The sequence below is a fragment of the Octodon degus genome, unplaced genomic scaffold (assembly GCF_000260255.1).
Source record: "Octodon degus isolate 3935 unplaced genomic scaffold, OctDeg1.0 scaffold00052, whole genome shotgun sequence".
In the NCBI taxonomy this organism is placed as follows: Eukaryota; Metazoa; Chordata; class Mammalia; order Rodentia; family Octodontidae; genus Octodon; species Octodon degus.
The window spans coordinates 8,118,174-8,145,017 of record NW_004524628.1 but is presented as its reverse complement, the minus strand read 5'-3'; the positions used below and the strand labels follow the sequence as shown (position 1 = coordinate 8,145,017).

At 47.6% G+C, this 26,844-nt stretch overlaps 2 protein-coding genes across 3 annotated transcripts in view; both read right to left on the bottom strand.

The window, feature by feature from the left end:
- The window catches only part of Il1rl1 (interleukin 1 receptor like 1), an 85,306-nt gene extending 82,131 nt beyond the window's left edge, over window positions 1-3,175 (bottom strand). The window contains exon 1 of one of the 2 annotated variants that reach the window (XM_023717534.1): window positions 3,104-3,175. The gene's annotated coding sequence lies outside the window, so the exon portion shown is untranslated. Of the gene's footprint in view, window positions 1-2,845; window positions 2,912-3,103 lie in introns of those variants that run through there. The other variant, XM_023717535.1, reaches the window with a different exon arrangement.
- A 14,824-nt stretch (window positions 3,176-17,999) lies between these two features.
- Il1rl2 (interleukin 1 receptor like 2) overlaps window positions 18,000-26,844 on the bottom strand; it is a 42,078-nt gene continuing 33,233 nt past the window's right edge. The window contains exon 10 of the mRNA XM_004633258.2: window positions 18,000-21,897. Coding sequence (XP_004633315.1) covers window positions 21,473-21,897 — 425 coding nt within the window. The 3' untranslated portion in view covers window positions 18,000-21,472. The remainder of the gene's footprint in view (window positions 21,898-26,844) is intronic.

Sequence of the window (26,844 nt, the reverse complement as noted above, 5' to 3'; positions counted from 1 at the left end):
CCCAGCGTTCTTCATCATACCAGGCTGCCCTGAGCCCCATGTTCTTGACTTCGCAAGGAGCACAGTGAGGACTCTGTCATGCGTCCCCGTTTCTGTGAGTCTGGTTCCCAGGCAACCTCAGAATGAGACTGTAGTTGCAGCAGGGTCCCAAAGGAGACACCAGGGAGGCAATGAGGCCCTAGTTTTCAAAATATGGCCTCACTGCCCCAGGTTTCCATCGCCTATGTGTCAACCAAGGTCCCAAAACACAAAATGGAAAATTCCACAAGTCAGTGGTTAAGTTTTCAATCATGTGCTATTCTGAGCAGAGCCATGAAAGTCCAAGCCATCCCACTCCCTCCCACCCAGGACAGGGACCGTCCCTCTGCCCAACACTTCCAGGCTGGACATACAGCCTGACTTCAGGCACTCGTCACCCTCTCTGTCACCACATCGGCTATCACAGGATTGCAGGACCATCGTCCACGTCACCTGTGTTTTGCCTCCTCATGGCCCCAAAGTACAGGACACTGGCAGTTCAGCTATGCCAAAGAGAAGCCATGAAATGCTTCCTGTAAGTCAAAAACTGGGTGTTCTCAATAAGCAGGGGGATAATCCTCTGCCGAGATCAATAAACGCTATAGGGAGTTGCTGCTGTCGACCTTCTGCTATATCTAATTTTTAAATTAAACTTGATTACAGGTGTGTATGTAATCACAGTGCACAGCTGGTTGGGTTTCTGGAATCCAGTGAGTGCAGCGCATAGCTGGCTGGGTTTCTAGAATCCACCGTGGTGGAGGGCTCCCGTGTATGGATGGGCTCTAACCTCAGTAAGACTTGTGTTCCAGAAAGAACACAAGACACCAGGCATGGGGGAAAAGGAAAGCCGAGTGAGGACAAGGAGAAAAAGAGCCCAGCTGCAGGCCTCAAGTGGCTCTTCCTCTGCAAGGCCTCCGGAGGGACCCCCCCTGCCAGCGCGTCGGCCCGGCCTGCCAGCCTGCAGAGCTGTCAGAACCCAGAGCTTCAGGAAGAAGTCCTGTTGCCTGTGCCCCGGAGCTGTCTATCTTGTTGCATCTCAAGCAGACTAATAAAATAGCATTTATGTCACTACACAGGAAGACCCCGTCACCAGGGGCTGCCCCACCTGGAGGGGTACATGTCCAGCCTCTTCTGTGATGAACAGCGCCGTGGTTACTGGGTGCTATGTCCATACGTCACATAGAGCCGGAAGTGGGTTTGAAGCTGGCCCTGCACCAGGCAGGGGTTGATCTTTCAGAGTTTTGAGCTTCCACTACCTCAGCACCAAGGGCATCCGTCGTGCACAACAGTGGTTTCCGTGGTAGTGCGTTCCTCCCCCAAAGCCACACAGTCCTTATAACCTGCGGTACCGTAGGAACCCAGGCCTCTGACACCTGAGTGAATCAATTCTGTCCAGCCTCTGCTCCAGGCCACAAGGAAGGGAAAGACTGCAGGAAAAGTGACCGCACCCAAGGACTGACTCCTCCCACCTCTAGCAAAGTGACTGGCTCCCTCCCCAAAATCACCCCTTCTATCCACAAGTACAGTCATCCTCCAGTATGTCTCTGAATTTGACCTGTCACTCACATGTGCCATAGTTTATATATATTTTGCTTTCCAGAAAAAAAGAATAGAAAAATTCTGCCTCACATTTCACACTGAGATGCAGTGGAAATCCTTAAATGCAGCCTGCTGGCATGGACGGGGCAGCCCGTGGCCTAGGGAGGACTTCAGAAGGGTGGGAGACAGACACGGGGGGTGGGGCAAGCCAGCCTGCCCTGGTTGGTCCTTTCCTGGGAGGATGAACCACAAAGGGGTTCTGGAAATGTACGGCCCAGCACAGCGAAACTGAGCAGGAGGCAGATGCCCTCCCAAGGCAAGAAGAAGGCCAGACGCTCTTAGCTCTGAGCTGGAGCCAGTGCAAGTGAGACACCAGACTCTGGGCAGGGGGACAGGGGCCATCTACATGCTTCAAAGAACAGGAGAGAAATGGAGGTAAAGAGGGGGGTGCTGAGGCCCCAGAGCACGGACTGCTATGAAACTGTCAGAGAGAAATTAAAAGTGAACAGAAAAACTAAAAGGAAGAAGACAGATTAGCAGAGTCCAGAGCAAAGAGCTACAGCTGCCAGTGAACAGGATTCCAGGCTGGGGGCCGGGGATGGCTTCACAGTGCCGCCGAGCCAGGTGGGGGACCCGCTAGGTTGCCTGCGTGGCTGTGAAAGGCTCCCCAAAACAAACACTCAGCAGGGCCAGGCTGCGCCTCTGCACCCCGTTAAGTAGACAGCTCAAGAAAACAAAACTGGCCCAGCAGGGGCAGAAAGCTGAGAAGCCAGGGTGAGACGCTTCTGTCTTCCCTCTTTGAGTGGCACAAGGGGACTCAACAACCACCAACAACGAGACCGCCTGGTCCCGCGCCCTCCCTTGCCCTGGCTGTGCTCTCGCCACGGAAAGCTCGGTGGGTGATGGCAGTCCCTAGCGTTGCCTGCTGCGCGGCTCCTGAACGTAGTCACTGGGCAGATCCCACGGAACCTCTGCCGCGGCCTCGGGGCAAGGCACTCCATCGGGAATACGCCCGCCCGGGAGGGACGCGGAGCGCAGTGAACTGGTCTCTCTCCCCAGAAGAGAACAGACCCGCGCCGCCCAGCTGCATTCGCAGGGCCCCCACGCGGCTGACTGCTCCCCCTACGCGCCCCCCACTCAGCTCCATCTGTCCCTGGGGAACCTTCACGTATTTGGCCCAAATCTGCAAACTCCCCCACTCCCTTGCCATGGGCCAGGGCCTCCCAGCCTAGACACCAAGCAGTGCACCACTCTCTCCAATCCTGGCGTTTCCATGGTCTCCACCCACCTTTGCCCTCCTTACTCCTCCTGAGAAGCACAAGCCTCCTTTGCATGTGAGCAGATTCTGCCTCTCTACCTCCCGGCCCCAACACAGTTGGACCTTTCTAAGGAGCAGGTCCACAGTGTGTCCCTGCCAGTGTCTGTCGCCATCACACCAGGCTCCAAGCCTGGTCCAGCCTCCCCACCATAACTAAAGCCCAACCTGCACCTTGCCGTGATGCTGCCGCTCCTCCTTCCTCCTTCCCTCGCTCGCCCGGGCCCTTACCTCTAGCTCCGCCCTTTGCACTTCAGGGTTCTGTGCCTGGGGCATCAGTGTACCCACTGAAGAGGCTGGAACACCTCGCCGATGGAATCTTCTCTGTCCTCACTGATTTTCCATTGGTGCCATCTGACACCTCAGCCACTTCCTCCCGTCACTTCACTCTGGGCCCCGATACCCGTTCCATTCTTGGTTTCCATGAGTCGAGTTCTTCCAGGGTTCATCCAGCTGCAGCAGTCCTCCAACACCTTCGCCCCAGCCGCTCAGATCCCCAGGGCCACCCAGGCTGCAGCTGGCAGGGTTTCCAGCCACTGCAACAGGTCCTTCCCTCCTCCCTGTGGCTCCCACCAGGTGCAGCTTTGCTCAGGCCACCTGCGCGAGCCCTTCAGACCTGTCCACAGCCTTCACTCCTCACAGTCTGCCACAATGCAGGCCGCAGCATCCTTCACCTGGACCTAAGAATAACTTCCCCGCACGTCTCCACACTTACCCCCAGCTAGTGCGCTCAGAGCACCTCCTCCCCAAGCCCCGCCGTGGTTCACCCAGCCCCGAGGGAGGTCGAGGGCCACTGTCTGGGCCTGCTCTCAGTGCATCCTCCTGCAGGAGTGAGCTGCAGCACTCTGCAAACATGGCCCACCTTCTCTGAGCCTCTATACCCTTACCTCATGGTACTGTGGCAGGAATGGCTGTCAGGGTGGGCGCCGCTGGTGTGTAGCCTGCTGCTACTAGTGCAAGGAGAAGCAAATGAGTCCTCTGGGCTCTGCGGGCCCCGTGGCCTGGGATGAGGATGAGTCTCAGCAGAGGAAGAGTCATACCTTCCTTACTTTGCACAGAGGTGGAGTGAGGACCGGGGCTTCCCTGGATTTCTCCTTGACATGCGTATACACATGTATGCACCACACATATACACCACATGTATACCTACATGTATATGACACATGCATACCCACATGCATACACATGTATATGACACATGTATACCCACAGGTATACACCACATGTACCCCCACATCTTTAGCCCATGCCTGTCACACAGAAGCAAACCTATTTCTCCTAAATACATCACATGTGTTAACAGTGTTTGTGCTCCCAGGTACCCTGGATGTCGCATCCCTTGCCTCTCCCAGGAAAGCCCTCTCTTCCCAAGGTCCTCATCGGGAGGTCCTGCCACATCTCCCACTTGGAACTTGCCCTTGATGAGACATGTTTGCTGAGCACACGTCACCTAGTGAGAGTCTACCTGTGGCCAGGAATCTGTTTCCTTCTCTTACTCTGGGTGTTCCCAGAGGCAGGAAGCAGGTTGAGCGCACTGGGTTGCTGGTTTGAGCTCAGAACTTCTCCAAACCTATACCTGGGACTCAGCTATTTCTAAAAGTAGTTTGAAAGTCAAAAGGCTATGGGCTGGCCAGATAGCTCAGCAGACTAAAATGCCTGCTTAGGCAGATGCAGTGGCCGTGAGTTCAATCCCCAGTGTGCTGTGCTAGTCTCACCCCAAGCCACAGTGAGACAGCAGTTGAGACTGGGCGTGGTATTGCATGCCTATAATCCCAGCTCTTGGGAGGCTGAAAACGGGGGAATCACCACAAGTCCAATCTGTGTAGTGAGACCCTGTAGACCCTGTACTAAATACAAAAAAAAGAAAGAAAGAAAGAAAGAAAGAAAGAAAGTCAAAAGGCTAGAAATGACAGAAGAATTGAAGTACATAAACACATGTACTTGGAAATACACAGAGTAGAGAAACCTTTTTAAATAACATAATTAAAGCAGTAACACAGTGGCCATAGAGAAATATAGATAAGGGAAGAGAAATCAAAATTATTGTTAACCCTGCCAATCAGTGATAATGGGTACATGGTCATTGTTCTGTTTTATAACCTTTCCAATGTAGGATTATTTTATTTTGTACCCTTTAATTTAATATACTAGGAGTGCTTTCATATGGTGTCAAATTTTTTCTATAGCATTATTACTTTAATGTCTACAGAGTAGAGTCTGGCATTATCCTTAATTTATTTAAACATTCCATAGCATTCATTTTTTTCTCTATTTATGTAATTATACAGTCAACATCATCATAACAAAAACTTGGGCACAACTGTATGGTTGTCCCCGTGTAACCACAAAGGATTGGTTCCAAGGTCCCTAGAGAGGTCCCAAAGCTACAGATGTTCAAGTGTTTTGTACAAAATTGTGGGCTGGAATTTGTCATAGAACCTGCAAACATCCACAGCATGCTTCCCGTCATCTCCGGGTGGCTCAGGATGCCGAACGCAATGCGCATGGCTCGTAGCAGCTGCCATGCTGCAGTCTTTAGGGCCCCGGGGGAGGACAGCAGGCTGCACACATTTACTGTAAGTACAGCTGTCCCCAAGTTCATTGGATGTACAGCGGGGAAGCCACAGATGTGCAACCCTTGGGCACACGGGGTGCACTGTGATCCTCTCGAGAACAAGGGGCTAGACACAGTGCCTCCTCGGTTCCTGAACTTCACTCCTTCTACATTTCTGGCCACAAACCGAGTTGGCTGAGAACCGAGCCACATTCAGTGGTCAGGTCCAAGGTCCACCTTATGGGAAGTCTGACTTGGTTCTCATCCAGCTCAGTCTGTGACCAGAACTGGGGAAAGAATTAAACACATGAACTGAGGTGCGACTTCCTCTTCCCCAGGGCCAGCGGGGCCCAGCGGTGCACACACTCCCACGTGGACAGCAGCAAAAACCGAGGCAACTAAGCCCTGGAGGCAGCCTGGGCATCCACTCACAGATGAATGGACAGGAAAGCGTGGTGGTTACACAACGTGGAGTACCACACTGCCTTAAAGAAGGATAAACAGGAGGCATGGGAAGCTGGTGGGTGCACCCTGAGACCATGACGTCATGCAAAATCAAGCAGACCCTCAAGCTCAGAGAGTATATAACTTCTCTTATATGAGAAACCTAAACTACAAATAAAGAGCAAAATAAAGGGGAGACAATAGGGAGCAGGGAGAGAAGAACTTCTCAAATGCAAAGGGGGCCTCGAGGTGGGGAGGAGAGGGAAGGGGTGGACGGGAGTGAAGGCGAGCTCTGTGCGTGCCAGGGATGCAAGCGCAATGCGCTGCAGATGTGTGCTGAGAAAAGCGAAAAGCAAAATTCGGTTGGACAACACACACATACTGAGGCTTACAGATTAGCTCAGTTGTTTAAAGTGCCGCTTGGGCCAAAGCAGTCAGGTGCAGGGGACTGAGGTTCGATCCACAGCTCCCAAACTAGCCAAAAAAAAAAAAAAAAAAAAAAAATTCCTAGAGCTTTTGGGACTGGGGAGATAGCTCAGTAGGCAAGCATAAGGGCCTGAATTCAATTCAATCCCCAGTTCTGCAAAGCGCAGGCGTGCGCACACACACGAATAAGCAGCTAGAAACAGAGCTGCTAGGTGAAAGGTCAGGCTTCTTAACGTTCCCCACACCCATCGCCAACCTGGCCCTCAGAGCAGCAGCCTAACTCCCTGAGACCAAAGTCACCACCGTCGCTAGGATGGGTGTCATGGGATCCCAGAGCTCTGATACAGGAGCCACCCAGAAAGTGATGCACACGGGGTCCCACCCCGGCTGTGGGCAGAGCCACCAGGGCAGCAGTCAGGTCCTCAGGCTCCCTGAGCACTGCTCCGTGCCAGCAGGACCGAGAACCAGCAGCGCGGGCCACACCTGCCACTCCAGACCTGAGGACGTGAGGGCCTGAGAAGGTGGCCTCGGAGGAGCAGAGGTGGAAATGCCTGCCCAGGACAAACTCTGCACGTAGGTGGAAAGCCAGGCAGAATCTGTTCACAGTCAATTATCCAGAGAACTAGCTTTTCACACCTAAACTCTCGTTCTGCATAATAACACCACGAAGTGGCACGAACATTGACCTTTTCTCCATTCTATGGAGAAGACACCAATTCATAATCATGTGTGTGTTTTATTTACCTATTTATTTATTTATTGTATTTAGGACAGGGTATACAGGATGTACAGGGTCTCACTGCGTAAACTGAACTCGTAGTGATCCTCCTGTTTACAGCCTCCCAAGTGCTGGGATTACAGGCGCGCACCACCATGCCCAGTCTCAATCGCCATCTCAGTGTGCGCTGGGGGCAGGGCCAGCACAGCACGCCAGGGATCGAACTCCTGGCCCCTGCATCTGCCTAAGCGGGCGCCTTAATCCGCTGAGCTATTTGGCTGGCCCTCATGTATTTGCTTTAAGTGTGGACGTGTTTTAATCCATTCTTACAAGGCAGGCTGGCAAGGAAAGCAGTCTAGGCCTTTATGGACAAATGCTTCAGTGGCACAGTAAAACACACAGAAACCAACACAATGTGCAAAGTCAAACGCCTGGTTCTTTGTGGAAAGATGAGCTGTGAATGAAAACCCTTCCCAGTGGCAGTGGACTAGCACTGCCTGTGGCGCTGGGGTTCAGGAAGCGCCGGCCACCCGCCACCATCAGGAGAAGTTCTCTAGGTCACACTCAGTGCAAGTGATGAGGAAGTGCTGCAGGGGCATGAACTGTCACCACCCACGGCTCAAGAACCATGGTGCAAATGTGCGCATGTGTGTGTGAGTGGTGCATGCATGTGCAGGAGTGTGTGTGTGTGTGCATGGTGGGGGCAGGGTGGAGGCCCTGAGGAACCTGTCAAAGGTGACACATCTTCAGAGAGCGGCTGAGTTAGCGGTTGGATCATGGCAGCTTCTAGTTACCACTTTACAAGAAAAAATGACTTTCACACATTTTTTTCTGAGAAAGGAAGCATTCTCAGAAAGGGAAGAAGAGTTCTTCACCCTGTTATTTGCTGCTGTCGGGAGATAACACTGCTTGTGGTTTTGAGAGGTTTAGTTACCTAAAGCCAGGTCACTGAAGCCACCTGGCCACTCACAGTGGTGACAGGAGGAGTGATGCTTATCACAGAGGGCAGCAGGCGGTTCTCCACTGGCGTGAGCCACACAGGACTCGGCCTGGACGCCCGTGGTCTCAGAACACAGCCCAGGAGGGACGCAGGTGCATACCCAGGTATTGCAGCCTCATCCTGGGCCCTCCCTGAATCAGCACACTCCCATGTCCCCATCCCTTTATCTCCCCGAGGGAGGCCTTCAAAGCACACAGATTTGAGTAGGTCCCATAGGTCAGCGACAGGCCTGGGCCCATTCTGCTACAGTGGTCTTGGGCCAAAGCACAGAGCAGCCAGTGGTGGCTGGAGGAACCAGAGCGGCTTCATTAGGAGGCAAGCATGCCTGGTTCCAGGACAGTGGTGCTGGCCACAAATGGGGCTCATTGGAGACACAAGGGTGGGGCACAGTGGGGTTCCAGGTGCCCTCCAGGCCAGAGCTCCCCACATGCCTGCTGTGACAACAAAGAAATCTCTCCCTCCAGATGTCACCGAATGGCCTGGTGTCCCAAGGGTAGAGTCAGCCCAGGAGAGAGTCATTCCTCTAGGACACAGCTGTGCCCTGAAGACACTGTGGCAGGCTTGCAAGGAGACACCAAAGATGGCACATCATCACAGGGCAGAGACCAGTGTGGGTAGCAGCTGGCGGCAGTGACCACGACAACAGCTGCTGCCGCAGGGCCCACCAGGTCCCGAGCACTCACGTTCACCCCCAAACACACCCCAGACGTGGCCGTATATCCTGCATGTCAGGAAACACAGCTCAAGGTCATCACATCCCTAAGGCCCCCTGGCTTTGGTGTCACCAGGCTGGGTCCAAGCTCACCTACACTCCAATGCTGTGACAAGCAACAGAACTAACAGTGGGCAGCAGTGTTGTGCACAGGATGGGCACAGCCAGGTCACAGATGCGGAACAGACTTTTAAAGGCAAGTGACAGACTTAACTCTAACTCTGGACACAGACAGCGGGATAGGACTGTTGAGTAAAAATGCGGATGTTAGGAAAAGTGTAGCCAGGAGTGCTCTAGAAGACAGAGACAATGTCAAAGAAGACTGCGCTTGCAGAAAAGCAACTGGTAAGAAGGCATATATGTGGATTTTGTTGGTGCATTCTACATAGCAGAAGAAAATAGAAATTCAGGGAATATGTCTTTATTCTTAGTAAGTCCCCCTACCAGGAAACAGACAGCTGGAATACGGCCATGTGTGTATGGATGCATGGGTGTGTCTGTGCTTACCTGTGTGTGAGGAACAGTCCTCTTAAAAAGAGCAGATCCCACAGCAGAGTAGGAAGGATAAAGAATCACACCATCTTGGCTTAGAAAGCCCCAACACTCAGACTCATTGACAATGTCCCTCTTAGAAGGATGACAAGGAAAAAGAGAAAAGAGTGAAGATTGCCTTGGAGCAAAAAGTCCTGGCTTCCACCCAAGGGAGCCAGGGAAAATGGCCAGGGAGCCGAAAGCCAGCAGTGGCAGGCACTAGAATTTGACCCGACACAGAGCCCACTGCGGTGCCAGGACAGGCCCACAACTCCTCCAGGATAGCCTGGGCAACCCCTCCTGGGGCAGCTTGTGCGGGGTGGCTGTCTGCTCCTTGAAAGGTGCACCGCATTGCCACAGTCTCCCTGGGACTTGCACCAAGGAGACTGAGGCCCCGCACCAGCCCAAAGACCTTGTCTTGGTGCACAGCCCCACACCGGGACCCGCCACCTCATGCCCCCGGGGTGTCGGTACCCTTGCTGCTCTTGAGTCATGAGGGACAAGGAGGCAGAGAGCTCGGGGTAGGGTCTTGTCACACGTGCCGCCCGGTAACAGAGCTATAATTGCCCTTCCCAGCCCTGTCCCAGGGACTTTGGCTCAGCGTGGTCCTACAGAAGCAGCAAAGGGCTATAAGAGAATGCCCCTCCAGGGGCTGAAATAGTGGTCAGAAGCTTAGTGCTTGCAATGCCAGCCAAACTGCAGTGGTGCAGATTGTGCTTGACCGTGCACGCTATGTCACAATTGATAAAGAACCTGCCTTCAGACCATGAAGCAAAATAGCTAGTACAACGAGCAAAGTCACCTGCAAGGAGACTGAGTTCGTAAGAAAAATGATGGAAACCACATTGGCTCAAATAAAAATCAGAAGTTAAATCTTCCAATTAATCCATAACAGATAAGAACGTCACATATTTAACTTCTGAAATGTAGCCAAAGCTGTGTTGTGAAGATAATTCTCCAATTGTTAAAAATGAAGGATCAATAACATTGGAAGGATTTGCCTTGAACACCTGAGAAAGAAGCCAGCGATCACAAGCAAGCCACAGGAGCCTTCAGCTCTGAAGCCGCTGCCACCTCATGGGAGCTGTCTATCTGCTTGCTTTTCCATATTTTCTGCTCAAATAAACTTTTCATCATACTAAGAAATAAGTAAGCTTATACATTTTTGTATCATAATTAATGGATGTCTCTGTATAATTTAAAAATTATAATATATGCACAATTTCTAGATAAGTCTGAAGTACTTAACTAAAGGAATAAAAATGCAAAGAAACCAACAAATGTGATAAAAAAATAACAACCATAACTCAAGAATCACCACCAACTGGGATCTGACTCCGATAAACTAATGGCAAGGTGCTCAACCCTGTAAGGAGGAAACTGTAACCTACCTATCTTGTTGTTTTTAAAACAGAAAACATCACAATTCACTTCATAAAGTTAGCACAATTGCTACAAGGCAGAGGAAGAAAAAGTAAAGGCCAATTTCATCTGCAAATATAGATGAAAATCCCCGACAAAACCACACAGTGGACTACATGGACCAGTAAGTGGGTTTAACAGCAGCAAATGCTCGAGTACAGTTTGTCACGTGGAAAGATCAAGGTAAATTATTTAACCTCTTAATATATGCTGAAGATTCAAATGACAAACGCAATCCAGATCCTGGGGTCTTAAAAGCTGGGAGTACAGGGCCACAGAGATAGCTCAGTGGTCTAAGTGCCCGCCTAGGCAAGCACAAGGAACTGTGCTCAATCTCTGGTACCACATGCCATGCGAGCCCTGCCCAAGGGCACCCAGCCCAGCTGGCCACCAACACTGGGTGTGGTGGTGCATGCCTGTAATCCCAGTGTTGGGGAGGCTGAAACAGGATTACTCAAAGTCTGAGCTGTGTAGAGAGACCCTGTAGCAAATACATTTAAAAAAAACCTAGGGCACACTAGGTCTAGAAGATCAATTAGAGACTGCCAGGAGAGACCTGGGGGGCTTGCCCTGCCCATTGCCTGGGTTTGGTGATTCTGGCTGTGCCCCCCCACAAGCCCTGAAGACTGTCAGGGCGACTAAGCAGCCCTAGCCCCACCCTGCCACAGCCTTCCTGCCAGCATTTGCTGAGTCAGCTGCCTCTCCTTGCCCTGCAGACCACCAGGGAGTCCTGACTACCCCAGCGACCTGCAGGAGCCTTGCAGAGCACCACACTGTTCCAGTCCACCGTCGAGAGAGCCTTGCACATCTTCAGCCTGTGCTCATCATCATCAGATCCTTCTTGAACTGCAGTTTGCCCTCCTCTCCCCAATGAGGTAGAAACCACATTGAAACCCACACAGCAGGAACTTCGGCTAGCCTACCCTGCCCTCCCACACTCTGTAGAGCCTTGCTGGCTTGCTCCCCGCCCATCTACCATTACTGCAAAAAAGAACAAAAGGAAGGAACAAAAGGCACTCTCAGACCTCCAGCCCACCCAAAACAAGTCCAGGAGACAAGATCGTGGAGGAACTTGGAAGTCACATACCTGAAAGGTTGGAGATGATAGCAACTGAAGAAAAGAAGCAACTCCATAAGGCTATAGAGGAAATCGGATCAGAAATAATCTTTCATGTGAAAAAGGAAATGATAATAATCATGAAAGAATTGTTCAGTTCATCTAAGGAAGACACAGATTTTTAAAAAAATAGAAAGGAATAGAAAAATGATGGAAACATTGAATGAACAATACAGAAAAGAATTAGAATGCATGAAACAGAGTCAAACTGGTATCCGAGACATTAAGAATGCCACTGAAATCTGGCAAAAATGCTTGAATGAAACAGAAGATAGAACTTCAGACCTTGAACTGAGCAAAGAATGAATATGGGACATTCTCCAAAATAAATCATGTACCAGCATATAAAATGTGCTTAAGTAAATGCAAAGGAATAAAAATTATCCCATTAATATTATCTGGCCATAGTGCAGTAAAACTGGAAATTATTGACAAAAGAAACAGCAAAAACTATATAAACACATAGAAACTGAATAATAACCTCCTGAACAATTAATGGGTCATAGATGAAATTAAAGAAGAAATTAAACAATACTGACCATCTAATGAAAATATAGATACAACTTTCCATAACCTGTGGGATGCAATGAAAGCTGTCATAAGAGAGAAATTTATAGCGATAAATTCTCATATCAGGAAAACAGAATGAGCTCAAATAAACAACATTATGCTGCACCTCAAACTCCTAAAGAAAGAAGTAGCAATGAGACAGTTTCAAAACAGGTTAGTAGGACAGTTACAATAATTAATACATTGCATATTGTTGTCTTCATAGTAGTTATTCATAGTACAAGATGCAGACATGATACCTTGTCTAACCACTATTAGTTCAAAACTTCAAACTCCTAGAAAAAGAAGAGCAAGTCAAGTCCATAGCCCAAAGAAGGCAGGAAATTATAAAAAGCAGAGCAAAAATAAATGCAATAGAGACTAAGAAAACAATACAAATAACTAATGAGTGGAAGAGTTGGTTATTTGAAAGAGTAAATAAAATTGGTGAACCCCTAGCCAGCCTCATTTTTAAAAGGAAAGAAAAAAATTCAATTCATGCGATGAGGAATGAAAAGAGTAAAATCACCACAGACCCTATAGAAGTTCAGAAGAATATTAATACCTATTTCCAAAATCTTTACTATCACAGAATGGAAAATGCATAAGAAATGGACAGATTCCTAGATACATATTAGCTAGCAAATCTAAATCATTAAGATATAAAAATTCTGAGTAATTCCCCCAATATCAGCCAGTGAAAATGAAAATGTAATTTTTAAAAAACCTGCCAATGAAGAAAAGCCCATGTTCTGATGGATTTCACAGCTGAATTGTACAAGAAATTTAGGGAGGACCTAATGCCAACTCTCCTCAAACTTCAATGAAGTTGAAAGGGAAGCAGTTCTCCCAAACTCATTCAGGTTTTTGATACCAAAAACAGAGAAGGAACCAACCAAAAAAGAGAACTACAGGCGAATCTCCCTAATGAACATCAATGCAAAACTCTTCAATAAAATACTAGGAAACAGAATGCAGCGAAGCCATCAGAAAGATTATATATCACCACCAAGTGGGATTCATCCCAGGAATGCATAAACGCAAAACCATAAATGAAATACACCACATCAACAAAGCCAAAGACAAAAATCACACGATCATCACAATAGATGCAGAAAAAGATTTTGACAATGTCCAACACTCATTCATGATAAAAGCACTACAGAAAATAGGAATAGATGGTCTTCATCTCAGTCTGATAAAAGCCATCTATGACAAACCAACAGCCAACATTAGACTGAATAGACAAAAAATGAAAGCCTTCACTTTAAAATCAGGAACATGACAAGGATGCCCACGGTCACCACTCCTGTTCAATATAGTTCTGGAAACATTAGCCAGAGCAATTAGACAAAAGAAAAGAATAAAAGGAATAATGATTGGAAGAAGGGAAAATATCATTATTTGTAGATGACATGATACTGTACATAGAAGACCCCAAAAATTCCATTAAGAACTTGTAGAATTGGGGCCAGTGAGCTAGCTCAGCAGTCTAAAGCACCTGCGTAGGCAAGTTTAGGCAAGTGCAGGGCCCACAGTTCAATCCCAGCACCACATGCTGTGCCAGGCCCACCCTCAGGGCTCAGCCACAAAATAAAAGAAAGAACTTGTAGACTTAATAACCAAATTCAGTAGTGTGTCAGGATATAAAATTAGCACTCAAAAATCAATAGCATCTCTATACACAATGAATGCACCAAAAAAGAAATTATAGAAAACATGCCTTTCACAATAACACCCCCAAAATTAAATACCTAGGAATCAGTCTTACAAAGGAAGTAAAAGACTTACACAGTGAAAATTATAGTACTCTGAAAAAGAGATCAAAGAGGATTTCAGAAAATGGAAAGGTGTTTCTTACTCCTGGATAGGAAGAACCAACATTGTGAAAATGGCCATACTCCCAAAGGTGTTAGACAAATTCAATGCAATCCCAATTAAAATACCATTAACATACATCACAGATCTAGAAAAAATATTCCTAAAATTAATCTGGAAACAGAAGAGACCTAGAATAGAAAAATCAATCCTGAGCAACAGAGAAAGGGCAAGAGGCATCACAATGCCTGACTTGAAATTATACTACAAAGCTATTGTGATAAAATCAACATGGTACTGGCATAAAAACAGACCTGAGGATCAATGGAACAGAATAGAAGTTGTAGACACAGCTACAAGCACACTCAGCCACCTTATTTTTGACAAAAGGGCCAAACATGTTCATTGGAAGATAGCTTCCTTAAGAAATGGTGCTGGAGGGGCCAGAGAAATGGCTCAGTGGAATAAGCGCTTCCCTGGAAAGTGCAAGGGCCTGAGTTCAATCCCCAATTCCACCAAAAAAAAAGAAAAAAGAAAGAAGTGGCACTAGACATACTGGCTTTCCACATGCCAAAGGATTAAAACAGACCCATGCCTATCACTAGGCACAAAACCACAGTCAAAATGGGTCAAAGATTGAAATATTAAAACTGAAACACTAAAGCTTCTGGAAATGAAAGTAGGTAGAAACTTTAAGGACCTAGGGGTAGGTAAAAAGTTCATGAACAAAAATCAAACTGCAAAAGAAATACTTCGAGGAATCAACAATTGGGATCTCATCTTTTTGAAAAGTTTCTGCACATCAAAAGACATCATCAACAGATTAAAAAGAAAACTCACAAAGTGGGAGACAATTGTAGCAGACTATCCATCAGACAAAAGACTCCTATCCAGAACATAAAGAATTTTAAGAATTCAAGCCCACAAAATTCAAAGACTTGATCCAAAAATGGGTATCTGAGATGAATATACACCTCATGAATGAAGAGATACAAATGGCAAATAAATATATGAAAAAATGTTCAACATCATTGGACAATCAAGAGATGCAAATTAAAACAATGCTGAGATACCATCTTATGCCAGAAAGAACAGCTGTCATCAAGAAGTCAACCAGTAACAAATGCTGACGAGGATGTGGGGAAAAAGGAACCCTTCTCCACTGTTGGTGGGAGTGCAGCTGGTACTGCCACTATGGAAATCAGTATGGAGATTCTTCAGAAATCTAGGATTGGAGGTCTCATTTAGGCCAACTATTCCCCTCCGAGGTATTTTTCCAAAAGAATGGAAATCATCACACCACAGCGACGTATGTGCACCATGTTTATAGCAGTGCAATTTGTCACAGCTAAATCTTGAAAACCACCCAAATGCCTACCAACTGAGGAATGATAAAAACAATATGGTATTTTTACACAGTGGAGCGTTATTCATTCAGCTATAAAAAAGATAAATTTGAGGGTTTTGTAGATAAAAGGATTCAGCTAAAGACTATACTGGTAAGTGAAGTAAATCAGATCCACACATGCAAACATCATATGATCTCGCTAGTGTGAGAACCAAGAAAAGAGTAACAAAAATCTAAAAGGTGCAACAGATGCTGTGAAAGGGAAAGAAATTGTGCAGTAGGAAAGAAAAACTGGGTGAGGAAAAGGACCAATGAAAATAGGGATATATTATATATAGTATATACACTATATATATGCAGAACAGTTTGGATGATTGTACTGCCGGTTTCTGGCAGTCTTTTGAATGCAATAGATAATGCTTAAAAAATTTCAACTCTGATTTTTTTTCTCTTTCAAATTTCTTATAATTTGTTATTGTTTTGGTTTGTTTTTCTTTCTCTAAATGAATCTTACATGTTTGATTCTGGTAATCTGAACAACTATTTTAAAGATAGCATCATGTCATGCAGCAACCAGTGTTGAATTCCTATTACTTTGTTTAGTGAAATCTTGTATCATTTCTAATGTGTTTTTCTCTATCACTATTTTGTATTCCTTCAAAATAAAAAAGATTGGTTAATTTGAAGAATTTATATTCAAAATAGTTAGAATTTTTCTAAGGGAGCACATAGCCACCATCACAGCTAAAGTGAACCTCACAGAGGCTGCCTATTCTCACTATTATTGAAATTTAGACAGTGACCCAACTAGACAACAAAAAGACGCAAGTATCATAAATAATGGGGAGAAAAAGATGAATTCATTAGCAGCTGTGGTGACATCTGTCTCTATAGAAAAGCCCACTGAGCCTGTTAAAAATATTAAAGGTAATACCAGTTCGACAGTTGTAAAATATAAATACAAAAACAAGCAGAGTTCCATCCACCAGGAATTAACTATTAGGAAAACTGGGGCAGGGGAGGGAATCTCAGGAACAACAATAACAACAAAATAAACTGCTAAGGAGGTATCTTTTAAGGAGCTTACTTCTAGGTCTTAATGAAAAAGTATTAAATTATATTAAAAGGCATGAACGAAATACTGAGTTAAGAGATGACATGTTTAGGGAGGCACAACCATGGAGAATAAAGCATAAATCCAAAGCAATTCAAATCAAAATCTCAGAAGAAATTTTAATGAATGAATAAGAGTCAGGAAAATACTAATGTGACATAATAGCACAGACGGGTTTCTATTACCAAACGTTAAATCATAAAGCATGAAAATATTACATGTTTATGGAAATACGCTGAGTTGGTGGAAGTTTTTTCATTTCATTTTTCCATGTTCAAGTTTTCAAACAGTCATAATCGGAAGAGTCGCATGGAAACACCACACGCTCTCAGCCCAGCCTCGTCAGGAGCTCGGAATCCGGGCTGTTCCCTGACACTCTCCCACTCACGCCCGGCCCACGTCCTGTGTTGTGCAAGGACATTTCGGTCAGTGACGGCCCTCAGAGGCCACTCAGCCAGGCGGCCCCTCCAGCTGGACATGCACCATGCTGCCCAGCAGTGTGACACGGACACCCCGTGCACTTCCAGGAAGCAGCCACCTGAAATCAAGAGGAGAGGAGAGAAAAGGGAAGGGGAAGGAAGGGGAGGGGAGGCGAGGAGGAGACACACCCAGGCCTTCCCCTGGCCTTTGCCATCCTCCGCTGAAATCCTCTGGGCCTCCTCTGCAGCCAGGCTTCACCAGGGGACTCCGTGCCCGGCCTCGGTGCTCAGGGGCTCAGCAGGCCAGGGCTTCCCAGCCAGGAGCAGCGAGTCACACCATCAGCAGAACGCTGTTATGTTCGTGTGGTTTATCCTGTATGCATTAGGCAGCAAGGAGAAAGGAAGGAAGGGAAGAGAAAAGGGAGAAGAAGGAAGGAAGGAGAAAGAGAAAGAGAAGAAAGAAGGCGCCAAGAAAAGGACAAGAGAGGCAGGAGGGTTAAATTAGGAAGAACAGCAAAAGATGGATTTCACCAGCTCAAACCATTCCAGTGTCTAGTTCTAGTTAAAATAGAGCCCAGTTCTTCCTGCTGCCCCAGGAATCCATGCCCACAAGCTTGTTGCTTCCCCAAAAAGGGAAGCAGTACCCCAAATTTAATTAATGAATGAAACAAAATTTAATTCATGATGGAAAAGCCATGGGATTATCTAAAACATCTATATGGAATGATCTTTAAATATCTCCCTTTAAAGCCCTTTACATGAGCTGGGTGTGGTGGGACACTCCTGTAACCCCAGCACTCGGGAAGCTGAGGCAGGAGAATCACTGGGAATTCAAAGGCGAGCCTGAAATACACCATGCTGTAAGACCTTGTTTAAATAAATAAATAAATAAATAAATAAATAAATAAATAATAAACGAACCCAATACATTTTTTAAAAAGATCTTTATTCTACCTTTACATCAAATATTGCATTTGCCTGCCTTCCATTGCTGTAATGAAACGCCTGAGACTGGGTAACTTTACAAAGAGGAGGTTTCCCCGAGCTTCTGCAGATTCAGGGGTGTGGCGGCAGTCTCGGCTCTGCTTCTGCGAGCTGCTCCTTGGAAACAATGGCACAGAAGGGGGACAAGCAGCTATCACAGAACCCAGCAGCCCGAGAGCAATGCCAGAGTCTGGCTTGTTCTAGTAGACCTCTCTCTTGGCAAGCTCCGGAGCTGCAAGCTCTACCTCAATCCTATCCCAGAGCAGCACCCTGGGGACAGACAGAACTTCCTCAGGGCCACCCCTTAATGTCCCACTGATCACACTGAGGAAGCTCCCGGCATGAACAGCTTTGAGCCTCACCAAGCAGCTCCCATGGAGAAGAAGCCGAGAGCCCTACAGCAAGTGTGGTGCTGAGTGAGTTTTCCTGCAATCCAGAGATGCATCTGACAGCCCAGAGTGAGGCCAAATCCTCAAGCCAACTGAAAAGTGATGCAATCGAGCCGTAGCACCACAACAGGAACTTTAAGCCAGAAGGAAGGGGGCTCAGCACTGGGGGTGGGGAGCGGGCTGGGCTCCTGTGTGTTCATGATGTCTGCAGCTTCACTCCCTGGACATGCCTGACCTAAGGGTGGCTGCTCGGACAAAGAGTCACGTGACACTCTTCCTCCCTTAACAGTACATCTCTAGAAAAGTCTACAGAACACTTCCCACCCAACTCATGTCTTCTAAGACTTCTAGGGCAAGGAGGAGGGCAGAGCCGGGGAGCCAAAGCTCATTGTCCAAAGCTGTGCAGCTTAAATGTCCTTTGGACTAGTTGGGCAAGCCCAGGGCACCCCCTGCAGGACACATGGAGACAGTGCGTGCAGTCTCACCTCATCTGTGGGTTTGGGACCTATACCTGGGGTGCTCTCCTGCAGGGTCTGAAGGTCCTGAACTTGACACTGAGCTCAGACAAACACACCTGGGGACTGACACAGAGAAGTAACAGTGCCCAGGACAAGCCATTGTCCCCAGGGCTCCACATCTACTCAGACCATCCCCACAGGTGACCCGGATACCCAAGCATGGTCTTTACGTTCATCGTAGGCTGATTTCCCTCAAGTGGCGATCTCCCAGGCACTATGAAAAAGTCACTCTATGTAATGCCTTTGAAAGCACCAGAGTCACTGCTGCAGGGGACACGGGTGGCGGAGAGCTGGACAGGGGAGGAATTTCAGCCCCCGCTCGGTAGAGCTCACTGCCCTGGCCAGCCCGCCCACCCTGCCTGGCTACAGCTCTTTCCCACAGCCCAGCTCCTCCACCCAACTCAGATGGGGCCACTGGCTGTGCACGCAGGGCAGTTACATTGAGGTTCTTCTGTGAGTGCTTCGTTTTTAAAAGACAACTGGCCAGGAGTGGGGGAGAGGGATCTAGGCAGAAATCACACACAGTCTTCTGTCTGTCCCCAGAGGGAGGAGGAATTTGCTAAAAGGGAAACCGAAAATGGAAATAGCTTTAAGAAAGGCCCATAGCTTGGGCCTGTGTTATCACGTCCCCTCCTGATGGGAGGACATTGCGGGACTCTTCCCTTCAGCTTAGAAGGACAAGGGTGGGTAGAGGAAGTTAGGGGACAATTTGGGAGCTGCCCTCCCCTAGGCTGGATGGCGAACAAGTGCTGCGGCTGGGGACAGAGGTGGACCACCCTTTGGGCGCTGGGCTGTGACAACAGACAGAGGCCACAAGCCTGGGCCCAGACTCACATCAAAGCAGCCTAGCCAGCGCTCCTGCCTCGACTGAAAGCCTTGGGGAAGGTGGGGCAGCAGTAGAGCCTGGGTGGGGACGGCCAGAAGCACCTCTCAGCCCTGCTGCTGTGTCCAGGTTGCCTTGGTCACCCCCTCTGCAGACCTCAGCTCAGGGTGTCGGGCCAGCCCTGTGCTGGGGTCCAGTGTTCTGGAGGAGGTCCAACTGTCTTGGGAACCGGGAGAAGCTGGGCCTTCTCTGCATGCAGTTGGATGACAGGGTCCTTGTAGGCCGGGCTATCGGAAGAGCCTGTGGGCCTCTACTAATCCCCCATGCTGCTTGAACAAAGCAAGCAGGGAAAAGGAGAAAGGAGCCAGCAGCCAGGCGCAGAGGCCAGGGGTCCTCTTCCTGCCGGGGCTCCTCCCTCAACTTCCAGGTGGTTTTTGGTTTTGTGGATAAAGGAACAGATACTGCATGCCCTGTAGAAGGACCCATGATCTTCTCAGAACCCGTACACACATCCCTTTGAACAATGCTCCCAAATACATCTGCCTTGCACCCCGTGTGCATCCGCAGAGTCACAAAAGGCGGCGTCAGGTCGGGGCACACTGTGTCCTCCCCGCCCCCAGCCTTCCCCCGCCTTCTCACAGGCAGCAGCTGTCCATGGGCGTCAGGCCCTTGCCTCCTTCCTCCCTCCCTCTGGGACTCCCCACATTGTCCTTCATGTGAAACTCAAAATGCGAAAGACCCCAGAAGACATCAAGCATCCCCAGCTTGAAAGGCTGAAGCGCCCCCAGATCAGATGCTCTCTGAGCGCAGATAAACCAGCAGCAGAAAATCTCACTCCTGACCCAGTCATGGTCACAATGCAGGTGCACTAAAAATACCAAGATGCCCACGCGGGAGGGGCAGCAAGGAAATGGCCCGGCACGGATCAGAAGGGCCCTTCAAGAGCTCGCCCTGGCTAAGGGCCGACAGCTAACAAAGCACTAAGCCTGACGAGCTGCTACATCAGGGCTGGACCTGCGATGCACGTGCACTCACGAGTCGGGGACACTCACACCCCTCCACTTTTGCAGAGGCCACCCCGGTGTGAGCAACACTCACCGCTTGATTCGGTGGACACAAGTACCAAAAGGAGAGGTGGAAAAGTTCATGCTTGTTGTGGCCTAGCAGGATCCTTCATGGCCCATGGAGTGCAAGGCCACCATGCAAGGGCAGTGACACCACGGTGGGTCACTTTGGTCCCTAGAGGTGACATTGGAGTGCCTTCCAGGGACACCATGCTGACTACAGCCACTCCCTGGCCCTGGAGAAAGGAGGAGATTCAAGCACAGTAGACACTGAGTGAGGACTGGAGCCCCGAGCGCAGTGCAGCCTTCGCTGGCAGCCTCCCCATGCCACACGCGGTCCTCCTGGCCCCTGGACGCCCAGGCCCCCATCTTGGACAGCAGAGGCTGAGCCAGTGGACACCGGGACGTCCTTTCTGCAGCCCTCAGTTGCTGTCCCCCGACCCTTCACTGAACATCCCAGCATCCGCGAGGGCTCACGGGGCCTCTAGAGAGCTGCTATCGGTCTCTAAGAAGCAGTGGTGCTGAGCAGAACAGGTGACAGCGACAAACACAAGCCTTCACACAGCACAAGAGGGCTGGCTCCGGGGAAGCGGCCTCGTCCTCGCTGCCATATGGACGGGCAGGGAAGCCCCAGCCAAGGTCGTGCAGGGTCAGTGGGTGAGCGAGCCCGCTGTGGGTTGCCACTTGCCTGCCGCGCAGGTGCTGGGCGTGTACCGCTGCGACTGGCTCTGCGAAGCTGGCGGGTACCTCCTGGGGGGCATGCGGTACCTTACTTCCTTCCAAAACCTGGTCTTGGCACTCGGCGACTGCGCCATGGCATCCTCGCGCCACCGCACGGCGCCATGCTTCTGCCGGATGTACTGGATGGACTGGGGCAGCGCGCCGTAGTCCGCTACCGTCTCCAGCTCGATGAGGATCACCTCCATCCCATCCCGGATGAGGGCGCTGTAGACCGCAATCTGCTCTTCGGACAGGCTCTGCAGCAGGGCGGCGCTGGAGGAGCCCGGCTCGGGGTCCAGAACAAAGATCAGCCGCCTGCACAGCCTGACGTTCTCATCGATGACACTGGCCACAGCTGGAAAGAGAGGAGGGACGCTCAGGGGCCGCTGGGGCGCGTTAGCGAGGGTACAGAAGGGGCCTGGGGGCAAGCACGGACTCTAAAGTGGACAGTCAGGAAGAGAAGTTTTAAAAGATTTAACACTCAGCACTTCCCCTTTGAGGCCTTCCAAGCTTTCCCTGAAAACTGGTCCTCTAGGCCCATCACTGTTCTGCAGCCTGCAGTTAGCCCCTCATAGATGCCCAGCGCAGCTAAGGGCCTGGGTACGTGAGATGACAAACATACCTTTATTTTTAAAAAAAGAAATAGAATTTTAGGGGCTGAGGAAATAGCTCAGTGGTCTAAGCACCTGCCTGGCAAGTGCAAGGACCTCGGTTCGACCCCCAGTACCACATGCCATGCTGGCCACCAAGACTAGGCATGGTGGTGCACACCTGTAATCCCAGCACTGGGGAGGCTGAGACAAGAGGATCCCTGAGTCCAAGCTGCATAGTGCAACCCTCTACCAAATAAATAAATGAATAAATGAATAAATAAATAAAATTGGATTTTAAAAGAATAGCGGAAGTATAGCTCACCAATGCACTGCGCACTGTGCGTGGCTGTGCTTTCTTCTTGTTCTTTACAGTATGTGAGTGACCAGAATCTACCTGACCCATTTGGAATCTGAGCAGGACACCGTGCTGACAGCTCAGCGGATGGGGGGTCTCTATACACCCAGCTCTACCAGCAGGCTTTGTATGTAAGTGCCCCCCCCCATGCAAAGCTAGATTGCCACCTGCACAAAGGTACCCTGTTTGCACATTCCCAGGCCCAGGCCAGCGCTTGGCATGCAGTGGTCTCAAGAAAGGTTTGCTGAGTGAGTGAGTGAGTGCATGCTTCTGGTGAGAGGGATGGGCTGGCTGCTTGAGAATCCAATTTTCACCTGCACCCACTGGACCTCTCCGGAACAAGCGCAGGCCTGCCGTGTGAGACCTCTGTCCATGCTCTTGGGACTCTTCCACCTCTCCAGAGCCCCCAAGCCTGCCTTGTGAGTGAGAACTTCTGCCACGCTCTTGGGACCCTTCCAGATCCACCCAAGCCCAGGCCCAGTGATTGTGTGGGAGAGCTTCTGTGCTCTCCTGTGCCCCCTAGACCCCTCCAGACCCAGCTCAGGCCTCACATACAGGCCTGAGGTGAAACTCTGCAGCTGAAGTCCCTGCAGAGATACTAGGGGCCAAAATCACCCAGCTAATCCAGGAGCAGAACATCTTGCCAGAGGGGTGCAACACGTTCACCTCCAAGGGCTGCTGCAGCAGAAAGGAGCTGAGCACAGTAGCCAGACCCAAGCCAGGCACAACTGGATGAACTCAAACTTAGTAGATCTGCACCAGAATTTTAGTAGGTGCTAAGGTTATAACTGCACCAAAGCTCTACACCAAAGGTTAGAGGACAGTGCTAAACAAAATGACAAAGAGAAGGAGCAAAATGCAATCTCAGGTCCCGAGCCCACACAGAACAAATGCAGAGGACACTAGCACAGCTGAAATGTCTGAATTAATACTATCTGAAGTAAAGAAACAGCAGCACAAAGGTATAGAGGAACTAGATCAGAATTAATCTCTGAGGGGCCGGGGAGATGGCTCAGTAGAATAAGTGCTTCCCTGGCAAGTGTAAGGGCCTGAGTTCAATCCCCAGTTCCACACACAAAAAAAAAAAAAAAAAAAAAAAAAAACAGAATTAATCTCTGAAATAAAAGATATCTCTGAATTAACAGCATCTGAAGTAAAGAATCAAATGCAGAGACATATAGAGGAAATCAGATCAGAAATAATCTCTGAAGTAAAAGAATTAATAACTGCTTCTCAAGAAGACACTGATAAAAAAAATAGACGAGATTAGAAAAGCAATGGATTCCTTGAATGAGCAATATAGGAAAAAAAAAGATCACCTGAAGCAGATTCAAAGAGATATAGAGGAACTTAAAATTTCAATCACAAGCTTGCAACACTGTTTGAGTGAAAGTAAAGACAGAGTTTCAGATCTTCAAGATGCTAGTGCAGCTAGTGAAAAGGTAAGAAAAGATCTCTGAAAAACAACTAGAATGCAGAAAAAAATATTTCATCACCTGCAAGATGATGCAAAGATGAACGTGAGACTAACACATCAATCAGAAAGAAGGAGTCAATACAAATGATATAAAAAGAATATGGGCAGAAGTAATAGCAGAAAGCTTCCCAAATATGAGGAAACAATCTGATATTCAGCTAACTGAAGCATACAGAATGCCAAGGAACCTCAACCCAATTAAAAACACACCGAGACATGTAAGAGTCAAGATCCCAGAAATGCAGCACAAGAATAATACGCTGAAAACTGCTAGAGAAAAGAAACAGATCACATTCAAAGGAAAACCCATCAGAATAACAACAGACTTCTCTTCACAAACCATGAAGGCGAGAAGAGCATGGAGCAGAGTACTTCAAGTCCTCTATGAAAACAAATTTCAGCCCAGACTACTACACTCTGCAAAACTCTCATTCAACTTTGATAGAGAAGTGAAATATTTCCATGACAAAGAACAACTAAAGAATTTCATGATGACAAAGCCAACCCTACACAAACTACTAAAGATGTTCTAGAGAGGGACCAAAATGATCAGAACTCCATGAAGGAGAACAGAAGGAACTCACTAAATAGGGCAAGCAATTAAACACAGGAGAAAAAGGACTAAACAACAGCAGGTAAACAACATGTCAATCATAAATCGATACATCTCAGAAATAACCATCAATGTAAATGGACTCAGTTCATCAATTAAAAGACATAAACTGGCACAGTGGATTAGGAAACAAAGTCCAACAATATGCTGTTGTTATGGTTTGTGTCTAGTTGTCCCCCCAAAGCCTCATGCAGTCATGGGGTGAGGACTTCTAGAGTTTGTGTTAACTCATGATCCCCTGGGATTATGTGTGATCCAAGGCTGGGATTATGGGTTTTAGTACTGCTGCGATTACCCATAGGTGGGTAAGTACTGGGAAGTACCCATAGGTGTGAGTACTTCCCCTACCCTGGGTCAGGTGATTTGCAATTACAATGTAAGGTGGGAAGAGAAGCTAGCTGCTTGAGCTGCTGCTACCCCTCCCTTGCACTCTTGCTCTTTGCTGCCACCATGAAAGGTTGCTTGCTGCTCTGTGCTGCTCTGCATTGGACCCAGCTGAGTATGGACTGAAACCTCCAGTAACTGTGAGCTAAATAAGCCTTTCCTTTCTGCATTTTGAGTGTCGGGTATTTGTCCCAGCAAAGAGAGAAGAGTAACTAAGACAGTTGTATACAAGAAACACATTTAACTCATGAAGAAATTCATAGGCTAAAAAACAGTACTACATTCCTCAGCACCTCAGAAAAAAGCAGGGGTAGCAATCCTGTTCTTAGACAGTCTCAACTTCAAACTAAGAGTGATCAAACAAAATGAAGAAGGCCATTATACACTGGTTAGGGGAAAATTCAAGAGGAAGAGGTAACACTCATGAAGGTATACTCACCAAACACGAGAGCACCCAACTATGTAAGACAAATCTTAATGGACATGAAAAATCTAATATCCAATACCACAATATTAACAGGAAACCTTAACACCCCCTTATCCCAAAAAGATAGGTCAAACAGACAAAAAATTAGCAAAGAAGTAGCAGAACTGAACCAGAGCTTGGAACAAATGGACTTAGTGGACATAAGCAGAGTGTTTCACCCAACGACAGATGAACATACATTTTTTTTCAGCTGCAAACAGGTTATTCTCTAAAATAGACCACATACTGGTCCATAGGTCATGCTTACGTATAGGCAAGAAAACAGAAATTATCCCATGCACATTATCTGACCACAGTGCAATGAAACTGGAAATAAACGAGACAAGAAAACAGAAAAACCTCATAAATACATGAAAATTAAACAACACCCTACTCAGCAATCAATGGGTTACAGATGAAATTAAACAAGAAATTCAACAATATCTACAATTCAATAAAAATTCAAGCACAAATTATTGGAATTTATGGGATACGATGAAAGCAGTTATCAAAGGGAAATTTATAGCTGTGAACTCACACATTAGGAAAACAGAACGGGAACAAATAAACACCCTAACATTGCACCTCCAACATCTAGAAAAGGAAGAGCAAACCAAACCAACCCAGAGCCCAAAGACAGGAAAAAATCATAAAGATTAGAGCAGAAATTTATTCAACTGAGACAAAATAATTCAAAGACTTAATGAATCAAAAAGCTGGTTCTTTGAAAGATTAAGTAAAATCGATAAGCCCCTAGCTAACCTCATCAAAAAGAGGAAAGAAAAAATTCAAACACAAGCAATAAGGAATGAAAAGAGTGTAACTACCACAGACCCAGTGGAAATTCAGAAGATTGTCAATAGCTACTTTGAGAACCTTTACTCTCACACAACAGAAGACACAGAAGAAATGGAAAGATTCATAGAAAGGTACAAATTGCCAAAACTGAATCAAGAAGATATAACAACTCTCAATAACCCAATAACAGCCAATTAAATACGAAATGTAATAAAAAAAAAAACCTACCGACAAAGAAAACTTCACATCCTGATGGATTCACAGTGGAATTCTACAAGAAATTTATGGAAGAAATAATCCCTATATTCCTCAAACTCATCCATGAAATTGAAAAAGAAGCAATCCTCCCAAAATCATTCCTGGAGGCAAGTATTATACTGATAGCAAAACCAGGGAAAGATGCAACTAAGAAAGAGAACTATAGGCCTATCTCCCTCATGAACATAGATGCAAAAATCCTCAATAAAATCCTAGCAAACAGAATACAGCAAATCATCAAGAAGATTATACACCATGACCAGGTAAGATTCATCCCAGGGATGCAAGGATGGTTCAATATACACAAATCTATAAATGTAATACATTATATCAATAGAGTCAGATCTAAAAACCACAT